At 44.3% G+C, this 14361-nt stretch overlaps 1 protein-coding gene across 1 annotated transcript; it reads left to right on the top strand.

Annotated features, from left to right (window-relative positions):
* The first annotated feature begins 923 nt into the window (after nucleotides 1–923).
* Nucleotides 924–13960, top strand: ALKAL1 (ALK and LTK ligand 1). Its single transcript, XM_069600802.1, has 5 exons — nucleotides 924–1377; nucleotides 7667–7720; nucleotides 9480–9560; nucleotides 10755–10830; nucleotides 13750–13960. Exons 1-5 carry the CDS (start codon nucleotides 1218–1220, stop codon nucleotides 13766–13768), a joined length of 390 nt encoding a protein of 129 aa, XP_069456903.1. The 5' UTR covers nucleotides 924–1217; the 3' UTR covers nucleotides 13769–13960.
* Nucleotides 13961–14361: the final 401 nt, after the last annotated feature.

Below are 14361 nucleotides of genomic sequence, written 5' to 3'. Positions count from 1 at the left end.
AGCATCAGTCCTCACCTGGAGCACGTGTGTGCATGCCTGCTCAGTCACTCAGTCGTGTTCAAATCTCTGCCACCCTGTGGACTGCAGCCCACCAGACTCTGGGATTAGTCCATGGGATTTTCCAGGCAAGAATACTGGAGTGGGTTGCCCTTTCCTCCTCCAGGGGATCTTCCCCATCCAGAGATCGAGCCCCGCGGAAAGCACACTTTGCTCCCAAGAGTTTCACTCAAAGCCACGATTTTATAGGCTCTTGTAAGGCTTGCTTTGTTTTCGCGATTTTCCGGACATTTTGGCAACATCACGTCTATAAAAACCACTTGAAAAAGTTGGGATTACTTTTGGGGACTTGAGAGTGACAAGAGGTCTTTGTAGGACTGTTTAGCGTTACTCCTCCCCTCTTCCCTCCATCAGTTGTGCATTTTGCATCCGAGGAGACAATAAGCAACCAACTAATTAGCCAGAGATTTCAGAACTTCTCAACATACATAATATAAAGCAATAAAGAGGGCGAATGAAATGTCTGGAACCGCTATGATTCACGCGGCGCGCTTTGATGAGAGATGCCGGTTTTATTTTAATAAGAACCGCTGGACTTAATCTCATTCTCTCTCGTGGGCATCCACCAGAGGCTGGAGAGGAGGTCTTTGTCTTGAGACCACCCCGGCGGACTGCGCTCCCGAGCGCACGGTTAGGTGGCGGCAAGGGGTACCATGCGTGGCCGAGGGCGGGGGCGGTGGGCGGGAAGGAGCCGCTGTCCTCCACCCCCTCCCAAACCAGGCCCAGGTCGGGGAGCGGGCGGGGCTCCGGGCTGGGGGCGGGGCTGGGGGCGGGGCTCAAGCTCCGGGGACCCACACCTTCCAGCCTGGGAGCCGCGTCTCTGCCGCCGCGCGCCGCTCCCGCGCTGCTCTCCGCGGTCCAGACCGGGAAGTTGCCGGTTCTCTCGAGCCCAGTGGGCTGGACGCGGCGGTAGACAGAGTGGGCCTTGCGCGAGGAGCCTGGACACCCGCAGAGCCAAGGCCAGGTCGTCGGAGAGGCTGAGCGGGCCCGTGAGCATCCGCGCTCTGGGACTCGTGTTCCCGCCGGCAGCCCCGAGTCCTCGTCCTGCGTCCGCGCCCCGCGTCCCTCCCCGAGGCGCGCAGGTGTCGCCCGCCGTCTGTCCTCTGGGAGCGGACCCTCCGCCCGACACCCGCCTGCTCTCCGGCCGCTCCCGCGCGCCCATGCGACCGGCGAGGCCAGGCGCCCCGGTGCCCGCGCTGCTCCTGCTGGCGCTCGTCCTGGCCCCGCGAGGGACGCAGGGGAGGCCCGGGGGCCTAAGGGGCGCGCACGTCGCGGGCGAGGAGCCGAAGCCGTCCCTCCCCGCGGCCTCTCGGAGCGCAGGTGAGCATCCCCGCGCGCCGGGCCTGGGGCGGCGGGGGGCGGGGGGAGCCTCCGACGGCTCCGAGCCGCGCTGGGCAGGGGCAGCCTGACCGTGCACCGCGGAGAATAGGCGTCGCTGCAGGTACCTGGCACTCAGGGAAAGAGGTCATGAGATTATTAGATGTACCGCAGCCAAGACTTAAGTGACCAGAAACCCATCTGGCAGAGGAACCAGCCCGAAGCTCCCCTTCCCGGTGTGGGAAGCCTTGTGGGTGCGGGCTTACAGCCCGAGGAGCTGCCTTTCCATCCCAGCGGCAGAGGCGGCAGAGGCCGGAGGACGGGTCAGCACCTCGCAGGGCCTCTTGCCGGTCTCTCCGAGTTTGGGGATAAAGTCAGATGACCGGCGTCTGGAACCCCGACGCTCTTCTGCGCCCCTCGGAGCTGGCGAGGGGGCTGGTTGAGGATGCTTAGCTGAGTCCTCCTCCCCGCCCCCACGCTGCCCACGGCTCCCAAACCAGCTCTGGGCGCTCAGGATCCTGACCACTTAGTTGCCCAACGAGTGATGGAGTAGAAGGGGTGGATGGGGAAGGAGAAGTAGCAGCCAACGTCGGGGGACACCGAGGTGGAGAGGATGGCGGGTGAACGAGCAGGAGACGCGAAAAGCCTGAGACTAGGAGGACTGACCGGACGCTGGGGTGCAGGGCGCGCGCGGGGCAGGAAGGCGGGGGGGTGTGTGGGAGTGAGGGGGTATGTGGGGGGTTGGGAAGGAGAAGGAAGCTCCTCAGAGGTGTCTCTGGAGCCTGTGCGCACGTGGAGATGCCCTCCTAGGCTGGGAGCAGAGGCGCCCCTGGGGGGTGTACTCCGCTGAGAGGTCGCGGCACAGGGCGGCAGTCTTGCTGTCATTTAGCCGCTCAGCACACACGGACGTACTCTGATGGGTGTGGGAACACAACGAACCAACATGCTTGGTTCTTGTGCTGAAGGAACTCGTGTTAGACTTGTCCTCTCCAATGTCTCTGCAGTCTGGTCCTGCCTTTGTTTTGTCCTGCCCATCAATCACCCGGGTTCAAGCCGGGCTGTCTCCCTAGCGCCAGGAGTGCCCCCTGCTGGGGCCTCGGAATAGCCGATGTGCTTTGATTACTTGCATCCTGGCTTCTCCGCTGTTCCACCATCACATCAGCAGAATGGAGCAAAGCATCATGCCCAGAATTCTGCAGAAGGGGAGCACTGGGGTCTCCTCTACTGAAATAAAGACAGGGTTGGCTGGCTGAGAAGTGGGCAGTTGTGGGACTAGAGGGAGTTTGGAGGAACTTGGGACAGAGAAGGAATTGGTGTGCAATGTGTAACAGGTGGCGCTAGCGGTAAAGAGCCCACCATCCAATGCAGGAGACATAAGAGACAAAGGTTTGATCCCTGGGTCAGGAAGATCCCCTGGAGGAGGGCATGGCAACCTACTCCAGTGTTCTTGCCTGGAGAACCCCAGGGACAGAGGAGTCTGGCGGGCTACAGTCCATAGCGTTGAATAAGATTCGGACATGACTGAAGCGACTTAGTATGCATGCATGCACACGGGAAACAGAAGTATAAGAGGGGCTTTTTGAGAGTTTTGATAGAAAGGCTTTGTCTTTTCAGGAGGTGACAGTACATTCTTCTGCAGACTGATGGAACCAGATTTGTGTTACTGCTTTTTTTTTTTTTAGTATAAAACCTTGCTGTCATGAGGCTTACAGCAGGTATGTAAAGGCCATTTATGAACAATTACAAATGAATATTCTTTGTAGCACCAGTATTTCCTCCTGTCACAGATGAGCAGCAGTTTCTCTGGGTTTTCCAGGGAAAACTTCTCTTGATGGCAGGACATTAAGTCCCCTGTGACCTGCCCTCTCTTCCTTTCTGGGGTTCTCACAGGGTTCAGGTCGCATGGGTTGGTCCTGCTTCCCACAGACTGGCAGCTGCTGCCTCTGCCTTACCACTGGCCCCAGGAACACACTTCTCTTGCCTCTGACTGTCAGAATTCACCTCCTCTCACAGGCCCTCTTCCTCTGTGACGTCTTTGCATCTATTTCCCTGTTAAAACAAAACAAATCTGAATCCTAAATTCTTTGCAGTATCATCAGTGAAATATTAACAGATGCTGTACATTCCAAAAACGTATTCTATCAAGTTCAGTTCAGTCGCTCAGTCACATCTGACTCTTCGACCCCATGGACTGCAGCATGCCAGGCTTCCCTGTCCATCACCAACTCCTGGAGTTTACTCAAACTCATGTCCATAGAGTCAGTGATGCCATCCAACCATCTCATCCTCTGTCATCCCCTTCTCCTGCCATCAATCTTTCCCAGGATCAAGGTCTTTTCCAGTGAGTCAGTTCTTTGCATCAGGTGGCCAAAGTATTGGAGCTTCAGCTTCAGCATCAGCCCTTCCAATGAGCACCCAGGACTGAGTTCCTTTAGGATATACTGGTCTGATCTCCTTTCAGTCCAAGGGACTCTTAAGAGTCTTCTCCAACATCACAGTTCAAAAGCATCAATTCTTTGGCGCTCAGCTTTCTTTATGATCCAACTTGCATATCCATACACAACTACTGGAAAAACCATAGATTTGACTATATGGACCTTTCTCAGCAAAGTAATGTCCCTGCTTTTTAATATGCTGCCTAGGTTTGTCATATCTCTTCTTCCAAGGAGCAAGCATCTTTTAATTTCATGGCTGCAGCCACCATCCACAGTGATTTTGGAGCCCACAGAAATAAAATCTATCACCGTTTCCATTGTTCCCCATCTGTTTGCCATGAAGTGATGGGACCCGATACCATGATCTTCATTTTCTGAATGTTGAGTTTTAAGCCAGCTTATTCACTCTCCTCTTTCACTTTCATCGAGAGGCTCTTTAGTTCCTCTTCACTTTCTGCCGTAAGGATGGTGTCATCTGCATATCTGAGGTTATTGATATTTGCCCTGGCAATCTTGATTCCAGCTTGGGCTTCATCCTTTCCAGCTTTTTGCATGATGTACTCTGCATATAAGGTAAATAAGCAAGGTGACGATATACAGCCTTGATGTACTCCTTTTCCAATTTGGAACCAGTCTGTTGTTCCGTGTCCAGTTCTAACTGCTGCTTGTTGACCTGCATGCAGGTTTCTCAAGAAGCAGGTTAGGTGGTCTGGTATTCCCATCTCTTGAAGAATTTTCCACAGTTTATTGTGATCCACACAGTCAAAGATTGTAGTCAATGAAACAGAAGTAGATGTTTTTCTGAAATTCTCTTGCTTTTTCTATGATCCAGTGGGTGTTGGCAATTTGATCTCTGGTTCCTCTGCCTTTTCTAAATTCAGCTTGAACATCTGGAAGTTCTCGGTTCACATACTGTTGAAGCGTGGCTTAGAGAATCTTGAACATTACTTTGCTAGGGTGTGAGATGAGTGCAGTTGTGCATGAGTTTGAATATCTTTGACATTGCCTTTCTTTGAGATTGGAATGAAAACTGACCTTTTCCAGTCCTGTGGCCACTGCTGAGTTTTCCAAATTTGCTGGCATATTGAGCCTTTTTACAGCATCATCTTTTAGGATTTGAAATAGCTCAGCTGGGAATCCATCCATTAAGTATTGTGGTACAATTTTAAATAATTTAAACACTAGGTATATTAAAAATCACTATATAAAAAGACATTAGGATGAGATGGTTGGATGGCATCATCAATTCAAGGGATATGAGTTTGAGCAAACTTCGGGAGATAGTGAAGGACAGGGAAGCCTGGTGGGCTGAAGTCCATGGGATCACAAAGATTGGGACACTACTGAGCAACTGAAGAGACAAAGTACTAAAAATCAGGGCACCCACACATATGACACACATGTGTCCTTGGTCTGTCAGCTGTGAGGGCCTGGGAGCAGCCACGCCCCAGTAACAGCAAGTATATCACCTGGTGTCCAGACTTTGGTTCTGGTACCATGCTCTGTAAGAGGAACTGGGGCTCCTGGGAGAAATGACTGATGCCAACACAGGACAGGAGATGACTTGGGATGAGCTTGGAGCATCTGTTTGTACCTGAATGTAGGGAAGTGATAAAAATTCAAAACACCATCAACAACCCCTCCCCCCAACAATGGCAGCATTTCCCTGAAAGAACTCTGTCTCTTGTCTTCTACTAAGCACAAACGACAAATGCATTAGTTAGTAATATTATATCGTATTGATTATGAAGGAACTCAGTGCTGAGTATTCAGGACGTTTTTTGTCTTTTTTGGAAGATCTAGAGTACAGCTCTCAAATGTGCAAATGACTCTCCTAAGAGTTCTCGTTAAAGTGACTCTTAGATCTGGGCCTGAAATCCTGTATTTCTTACCAACTCCCAGAGATCCATGGAACTGAGCTACTACTACATATGCATTATTTTAAATACTTATATTTTCCCCTCAGTGATTCTCTCAGCCCTGATGTAATAAATCTAGTTCTTATTTTTGAAAGTATAATTGTTTTTATATTGAGTTGGCCAAAAAGTTCATTTGGGATTTTCCACTGGCTAGTATGGGAAACCCCAAATGAACTTTTTGGGAAAGAGAAGAATCATGGGGTTTCCCAGGGGGCACTAGTGGTAAAGAAACTATCTGCCAGTGCTGGAGACATAAGAGACAGGGGTTCGATCCCTGGGTCAGGAAGATCCCCTGGAGGAGGGCATGGCAACCCACTCTAATATTCTTGCCTGGAGAATCCCATGGACAGAGGAGCCTGGTGGGTACAGTCCATAGCATCTCAAAGAATAGGACAGGACTGAAGTGACTTAGCAGAATAGTCATGTCATCTCTTTAAAGGAAATGGTAACTCAAGGAACTATATAACAAATATTTCAGTTCAAGTACATAAAAATGCTAGATTGAAACACACAGTAATGCCCTTCAGCAGCTCAGAAGGTACTAAGGATCCACTAACATGGCTTTGTATAGAATTGATCATGGCAGAGCAAATTATCTTTTTGGTAAGATATTAAGTTATATGCAGGTAAAAGCAATCACTAAAACACATTTTTTTGTTATTTTCTAGTTGTTCTGTGTTATGATTTTTTTATTATTTCACATGATCTCTGCTCATTTTTAAATAAGAAGTAAGAACAAGAGATAAGCTTGCCAACATTATATACATAATATGCAAATCTGTTCCCTTAAAAATATATTATTGTAAACTTAAAATTGATGAGGGTGGCAGATGGTAACTGTTTTGGTTAAATAAAAACTAGAAATTTTCATAAATTGGATGAATGAGATGAGAGGTTATTCAAGTTGCTCCAGGATAATTTTCATGCATTACCTAGGGATCTTTTTATTTTTAATCCATCTGTACATGGAATCTCTTATACCATTGTCATTAGCTACCAGAGGAATGAAGGATACATTCTGTCATTGCACTGTCCAGCATGGTAGCCACTGGGAACCTATGACTGCTGAGCACTTGGAGGGTGGCTGGTCCAAACTGACATGTGCTGTGAGTGATAAATACACCTCAGATTTTGAAAATTTAGTATAAAAAACATAGACCACCTTCTTTCGAGCATGCGTGCTGAGTCACTTCAGTCATGTATGACTCTTCTTGACCCCATGGACTGTAGCCCTCCAGGCTCCTCTGTCCATGCATTCTCCAGTCAAGAACACTGGGGTGGGATGCCATTCCCTTCTCCAGAGGGTCCTCCTGACCCAGGGATTGAACCGGCATTACTTACATCTCCTGCATTGGCATGGGTTCTTTACCACCAGTGCTCCCTGGGAAACATTGATTACATATTGAAAGGATTATATTATGGACTTATTAGGTTAAACGACGGAGAAGGCAATGGCACCCCACTCCAGTACTCTCGCCTGGAAAATCCCATGGGGGGAGGAGCCTGGTGGGCTGCAGTCCATGGATTGCTAAGAGTCGGACACGCCTGAGCGACTTCCCTTTCACTTTTCACTTTCATGCATTGGAGAAAGAAATGGCAACCCACTTCAGTGTTCTTGCCTGGAGAATCCCAGGGACGGGGGAGCCTGGTGGGCTGCTGCCTGTGGGGTCGCACAGAGTCGGACATGACTGAGGTGACTTAGCAGCAGCAGCAGCAGGTTAAATGAAGTATTAAAATTTCACTTAATTTTTTTTTACTTTAAAAAATATAATCAATATTTTGCATTATTAAATGTTTCAAAATATTTAAAATTTTAAATCACTATTTTCAAATATTTAAAATTACTAAATTTTTCTTTTGAATTAGTGGTTCTAATGTTATTTTTAATGAAGAAGACACATTCAAGAAATTTTAAAGTTTTTCTTTTTTTCTTTTCAGAAATATTCCCAAGAGATTTGAACTTGAAAGACAAATTCATTAAGCATTTCACAGGTAAGCATGAACTTTATCAGTGATTCAATTAAATAAAAAGAGTGTATGCAGATTACTTCATGAAGCAGTGAGGATTTGAAGATAAATGTCTGTGAGAGGCTCACAGTTGGGTCAGGAAGGTGGACAAATCCTATTACCTAGTATTAATGTGACGGAGAAGGCGATGGCACCCCACTCCTGTACTCTTGCCTGGAAAATCCCATGGACAGAGGAGCCTGGTAGGCTTCAGTCCATGGGGTTGCTACTAGTCGGACACGACTGAGCAACTTCACTTTCACTTTTCACTTTCATGCATTGGAGAAGGAAATGGCAACCCACTCCAGTGTTCTTGCCTGGAGAATCCCAGGGACGGGGGAGCCTGGTGGGCTGCTCTCTGGGGTCGCACAGAGTCGGACACGACTGAAGCGACTTAGCAGCAGCATCAGTATTAATGTGAAATAAACCAGATCTGCGTGAGTGATAGAAGTGTAAGCAGAGTTTAGGGAGACACAGGAAGTGGATGTTTTTGCCAAAGACTACCAGGAACGGCTGTCGGGGACACAACCATAAAGTTGGGCTTTAAGGATAAGTAGAATTTTCCCTTACCAGAGAGGCATTCTGGTCAGAAGGAATCCTTTGAACATGTGGTGTGATCTGGGACAGGACCCGGGCCATTTAGGCAAAAGTGTGTGTGGCCCCAGCCGTCCAGGGATGAGCGGGTGGAGTCATGTGACGAGCTCTCCCTGATACAATAGGGGTCTAGCCATGTTGCCCGGCGAGCAACACAGTGGAAGTGTTTCTCGAGGGGCAGAGCAGACTTCCTGACGGCCCACTGTCACATGGTCAGTACCTGTGGCTTCCTCTCCCACTACACTCCTGGGTTCTTCGTGCAACTTGGTGAATCATTACAGTTATCCTGTGCCCCACGTTCTAGCAAGTCACCTAATCATTGTGAACTGTGCACCCGACCTTCACTCCATTCCTAGTCTTTTCCTAGTGGTGAAGAACCTGCCTGCCAATGCGGGAGATACGAGTTCCATCCCTGGGTCAGGAAGATCCACTGGAGAAGGAAATGGCAACCCACTCCAGTGTTCTTGCCTGGAGAATCCTATGGACAGAGGAGCCTGGTAGGCTACAGTCCATGGGGTCGCAAAGAGCTGTACACAACTGAGCAACTTTCTCTATCGGCACTCTGGGCTCTCCTTCTACCACTTCCATAAAAGCAGACTCCAGACATAGGGATAAATTTTGGCGTGGACTATCTTGGTTTGTGGGGAAAGATAAGGGAAGTCTCAACACTGTCCACTTTACAGTAGTCCTTGTCGCTTATAAGACGCAAATCACTCTAAGTAGAAAGTGGAATAAATGTCCCTGCATAGAAACTTCATTCCTGTTAAATACAAAACTGAAGAGCACAAAGTAGAAACCAGAGATACTTGTTTTTTCATTCTTCACGTCCTCTTAATTTGCTCTCTGCAGATTTTTTCCCTCCTATCTAGAGCTTTTCTCTCTTAATTATTCTCAAGAGTTTTTCTTAAATTGAAGGTTCTTTTATGTGAGTTGTTGACACTGTGAAGTGAATTTTGATTGTTTTTTTAACAGACACACCTCATTGCCTCCTCCAGAGTCTGGGTGGGGGGAAGGCGTGCTCTTAGGCAAGGTCTTTTAAGGGCATGGGAAGATGTAAGCCAGGGATATCATCACCATGAAGAAAGTGCTAGGGAATTTGTTTGGAAAACACACCGACATGTGCCATAAGCATTCTTTTCCCGTCCGATAGGGCCAGTCACATTTTCAGCTGAGTGCAGCAAACACTTCCACAGACTATATCACAACACCAGGGACTGCTCGACGCCAGCTTGTAAGTAGCTTGGGTCATTTTCATTCTTTTAAAAGATTCTTAGGGGCTTCCTTGGTAGCCTAGTGGCTAAGACCCTGTGCTCCCAGTGCAGGGGGTCTGGGGCTCAATCCCTTGTTGGGAAACTAGATCCTCCCCCAACTAAGACCTGGCACAACCCCCCAAAAAACTTTATCCAACTGTAGATGCATGTAATCTTAAACTTCAACTGTCTGTGAGTGGGAAATAATAGACTAAATATTGTAAGACGTGCTGTTTATAATATTGATGGTACTCACACTTAATGTGCGTGTGTGTGTGTGCTGTTGACACTGTAAAGGAATGAAACCACATTCTAATTGGGACTATTTCAGACAAATCTGAAAATAGCCAGATTTCCTTAAGGACCACGGTGTTTGTCAGGACTTAAACCTTTTATCATTTTTAAAATTCCTTGGCACAAATGAGGCAGTCTCATATAAATGAAAAAAAAATGACCATGAAGTATAAGTAAAAATTTCCTCCTAAGTTTTAAAAAAAATAAACAGTTTCATATCTCATCATTTATATAAGAAGTGATAGATTTTTTCCTGAATAATGGTAGCATGTATTTTAAAGGTTGTCTGATGAATTCTTTTGGATACTTAGGTTACTGAACTGAATAGCAATTCTAAGCATAATACTTAAATGCTCTCCTTTGTCTAAATCGTGATTAAGTATGGTAACTCAGTTGCCTGTTTTTAAATTCCTTTCTCAGTCTAAACTTACTTTTCAAAGAAAATGAACTTTAAACATTCTGTAGTTTTTTTTTTAAACTAAAGTGGTCATCTTGAGGGGTATTTAATTTTACCCAGGATGTTGAGTCAGAGTTGTTGTAAGTTTTTCAAAAATGCTTGTGTTTGATAACTAGGGAGGATGAGTCCTGTTGCCATCTAGGCAGAATGATTAAGTGGTAGCTCAGCCTGGTGGAGAAACTATGGGCTTTGGAATGAAGCTGAATACTAGCTATGAGATTCTTAACATTTTCAGGCTGTTTTCTCATCTCTACAGTGAAGACAGCAATAGCATCCAACTGCTTACATCAGTTGGAGAATTAGTGAGAAAATCCAGTTAAGTACTTGCTCTATTAGATGCTTATTAAATTACAGCTATCATTATTAAGTGCTAGTGACAATAATATAACTGTACACATAATTGTCTTTTAAATGTTTTTCCTAGATTACAAAAGATGTGCTAGACTGTTAAAAAGACTAGCAGTGAGTCCTCTGTGCTCGCAGACAGAGAAGACCTACGTGTGAGTATGTGTTTATCAATTTTCCTTTTTCTGTTTAACAGCTTGGTTTCTTAAAATTTTGAACAATTAAAAAACCCCAGGAAGCTGATTTTAGCACCATCTAGTGAACTTAATCTGTGGATTTTCCACTTAAAGTCTGGTCTAAATGGTGTATTAAATTAACAAAAAAGTATGTCCTCAACAATGATTGAATTAATAGAAACAGCTTTTTTGGCAACCTTACTGTTCCTGAGTGATTTTAAAAAATATTTCAAATTTGATGTTATTTTATATCACATGCAAATATAAATTAGATGAACAAAACTATTTAAAGGTCTACCTTTAAAAAAAACTGGTCAAAATAGAGTAATAATTTAAAAGTAGTTGCAGTATAATAAAAGTAGGATCCTAAAATTTTGATTTATACAATACAGGTTAAGGTAAGAGACACAGTATTAGAAGAATAGAAGGAAAAGCAAATAATCAAACATATGATGAACATGTAGGCATTGTCTGCTCTGGTATATATTTTGCCAGAGTGAAATGGTAAGTCAGAATTTTCATTCTGGCTAAATTACCCTTGGAGCTCTAGAGCAATAAAGTATTTGTATGATCTAAATAAATCAAACATAAATTCTAACATTTGTTTACAATTTTAGAAGCCCCACCAGGGCTTCCCTTGTGGTTTAGCTGGTAAAGAATCCGCCTGCAATGAGGGATACCTGGGTTTGATCCCTGGATTGGGAAGATCCCTTAGAGAATGGCTACCCACTGTAGTATTCTGGCCTGGAAAATTCCATGGGCTATGTAGTCCATGGAGTCGCAAAGAGTCAGGCACGACTAAGCGACTTTTACTTTCATAGAATCTATGGGAAAGACTGAAAGGTATTCATTTCTGGGCAAAGATCTTTCTAATCAGTAGTTCTTTCCAGTGTAATACGAAGTCAACATTTCGGGGGGGGGGGGGGGGAAGGGGGGTGGTGTCAGTGTATCAGGACCATGGACAAGTCCTTTTAAAGAAACTGACTTCTCAGCTTTTGAGTCTTGGAGAACCTGTAATCTAGTAGTATCTGTGAATATCTTGATCTGGCCAGTATAACTTCAGTTCAGTCACTCAGTTATGTCTGACTCGTTGTGACCCCATGGACTGCAGCACGCCAGGTTTCCCTGTCCATCACCAACTCCTGAAACTCATGTCCATTAAGTCGGTGATGCCATCCAACCATCTCATCCTCTGTCATCCCCTTCTCCTCCTACCATCAATCTTTCCCAGCATCAGGGGCTTTTCAAATGAGTCAGCTCTTCACATCAGTTGGCCAAAGTATTGGAGTTTCAGCTTCAACATCAGTTCTTCCAATGAACAATCAGGACTGATCTCCTTTAGGATGGACTGGTTGGATCTCCTTGCAGTCCAAGGAACTCTCAAGGGTCTTCTCCAACACCACAGTTCACAAGCATCAGTTCTTTGGTGCTCAGCTTTTTTCATAGTCCAACTCTCATAGCCATACATGACTGTTGGAAAAACCATAGTCTTGACTAGACAGACCTTTGTTGGCAAAGTAATATCTCTTCTTTTTAATATGTTGTCTAGGTTGATCATAACTTATTCTATCTCAGATAAGTATATGGGAATTTACTTATCCATCTGATAGTTTTGTGGTGACCTTTACTGAAACAATTCTGACCTATTGTTGTTGCTTTTCTTATTTTAAAAGCAATGATAAATTAATAATAATAATTGGCACTAAATTCTGCATATTGAAAGTTGCTGAACTAAAAAGCTGCCCTTTTTTAGATTAAGAAATTGAGCTAGATCATTTCAGTGTTCAAGTGGCAAGATACTTGAATCAGTTACTCTCAAACCTTTTGACTTATGAGTAAATCAAGAAAATTCATTAGACTCTTGGATTGTGGTGGTTCATTCACTCTTTGTGACCCCATGGACTGTAGCCCACCAGGCTCCCCTATCCATGGGATTTCCCAGGCAAGAATACTGGAGTGGGTTGCCGTTTCCTTCTCCAGGGAATCTTCCTGACTCAGGGATTGAAACTGTATCTTCTGCAATCGCAGGCAGACTCTTTACCACCGAGTCACCTGGGAAGTCCCATTAGGCTCATGAAGTGACCTAAGAGAGCTCATGCTTATCTTGTTCTTTGGATTGTTCTTTAGATTAAGAAATCGAGCTAGATCGCTTCAGTGTTCAATGGCAAGATACTGGAATCAGTTGATATATTTTATTCTTATGAGTAAGTTTATATAAAGTCCAAGAGGCAACATCATAACTGGAAAAGTTCTCAAAGAAACAAGTATTATAATTTAAAATATTAAATGCAAGCTTACATTTTCCTTGGACAAGATTCATAGAGGACAGAGCTGATAAACAGGCCCCTTTGAAATTGCAGAGTTTGGAGATTTAGTGAGGTCTTCTTCAGGAGTCATCTCTGATGATTTGTCTCCAAGGAGTTAACAAGGTGTTAGAGTATTACAGATTAATACATTTTAGGAATATTTTTGCGTTATTTAGGTGATGCCAAGTTCATTTTTTGGCTGATGCAGGTATCTTATTAAAACTTAAGTGGTGGAAGTCATCATTTAAACTGTCTAGGGAATTCCCTGGTGGTTCAGTGGTTAGGAATTAGTGCTTTCACTGCTGAGAGCTCTGGTTCAATCCCTGGTTGGGAAACCAAGATTCCACAAGCCGTGCACTATGGACAAGAAACAAATTCTAAAAATAAATAAAAAACGAACTTTCTAAAAGTACGGATAAACCCCTCACCTGCTCCACACACACTCTAATGTACACCCTCAGAGTTAGACTATAAATTAAGAGTCCACAGATTCTTTAAGCAAAAGAAAATATAGCTATATTAAAACTATGCATATGTGTAAGTAGGATAAAAACCTGGTCATAAATAACATTTTTCTTCTTCCCTCTCACAGGCATTTCTTAAGAATGTAAATCTAACTTGGAAGAAAAAAAATATCTGGGATCATACTAAACATAAAAAGAGATGAAACTTCTAATTTTATGGTGTATTAAGATGAGTGAAATAAGAAACTTCTCAGAAATAGCTGGTGATCTGTGTCCAAGCGTAAGACAAGATCTTCCCTGGTTTATCTTCATGTATACAGAAATTTGAAAATGTTGAATACAAAGTTCAATTCCTATATTGCAAATAGAATATTAAAATTTATGCTATTATACTTTATTTTTGCTATATATATGTTATTATATGGCTAATATTCTATATATGTATGAATTATATATTTAATTATGTAAATTATGCCTGATCATGCCAAAGAGAAATGATATTTTGGGTATGAGTTTTCATAACATGCTTGTTGAATAATCATGTATGAAGTCCCCTTTTATAATAATAATTTAATAATATTTAATACATCTATTCAGAATTTGTTTTTATTCTTATTGATTTGAGCTGTAAATTTTATTAAAACTGAAATATGAAAAAAATCTGTGTTGTTTTCCTTTGAATTAAAGGCATTGGTAGGAGAGGTCATATTATTGAAATATGATACTCTCTCTATATATTG

The sequence above is a fragment of the Ovis canadensis genome, chromosome 9 (genome assembly GCF_042477335.2).
Source record: "Ovis canadensis isolate MfBH-ARS-UI-01 breed Bighorn chromosome 9, ARS-UI_OviCan_v2, whole genome shotgun sequence".
NCBI classification, from domain to species: Eukaryota; Metazoa; Chordata; class Mammalia; order Artiodactyla; family Bovidae; genus Ovis; species Ovis canadensis.
The sequence above is the reverse complement of the archived record's forward strand: the minus strand, read 5'-3'. Positions and strand labels throughout refer to the sequence as shown.

Coding starts and splice junctions, on each gene's coding strand:
- ALKAL1 (XM_069600802.1), top strand. CDS start 1,218: ATGCGACCGGCGAGGCCAGGCGCCCCGGTGCCCGCGCTGCTCCTGCTG. Junction 1,378..7,666: donor CGCGGCCTCTCGGAGCGCAG/GTGAGCATCCCC, acceptor TTTTCTTTTCAG/AAATATTCCCAAGAGATTTG. Junction 7,721..9,479: donor ATTCATTAAGCATTTCACAG/GTAAGCATGAAC, acceptor CCCGTCCGATAG/GGCCAGTCACATTTTCAGCT.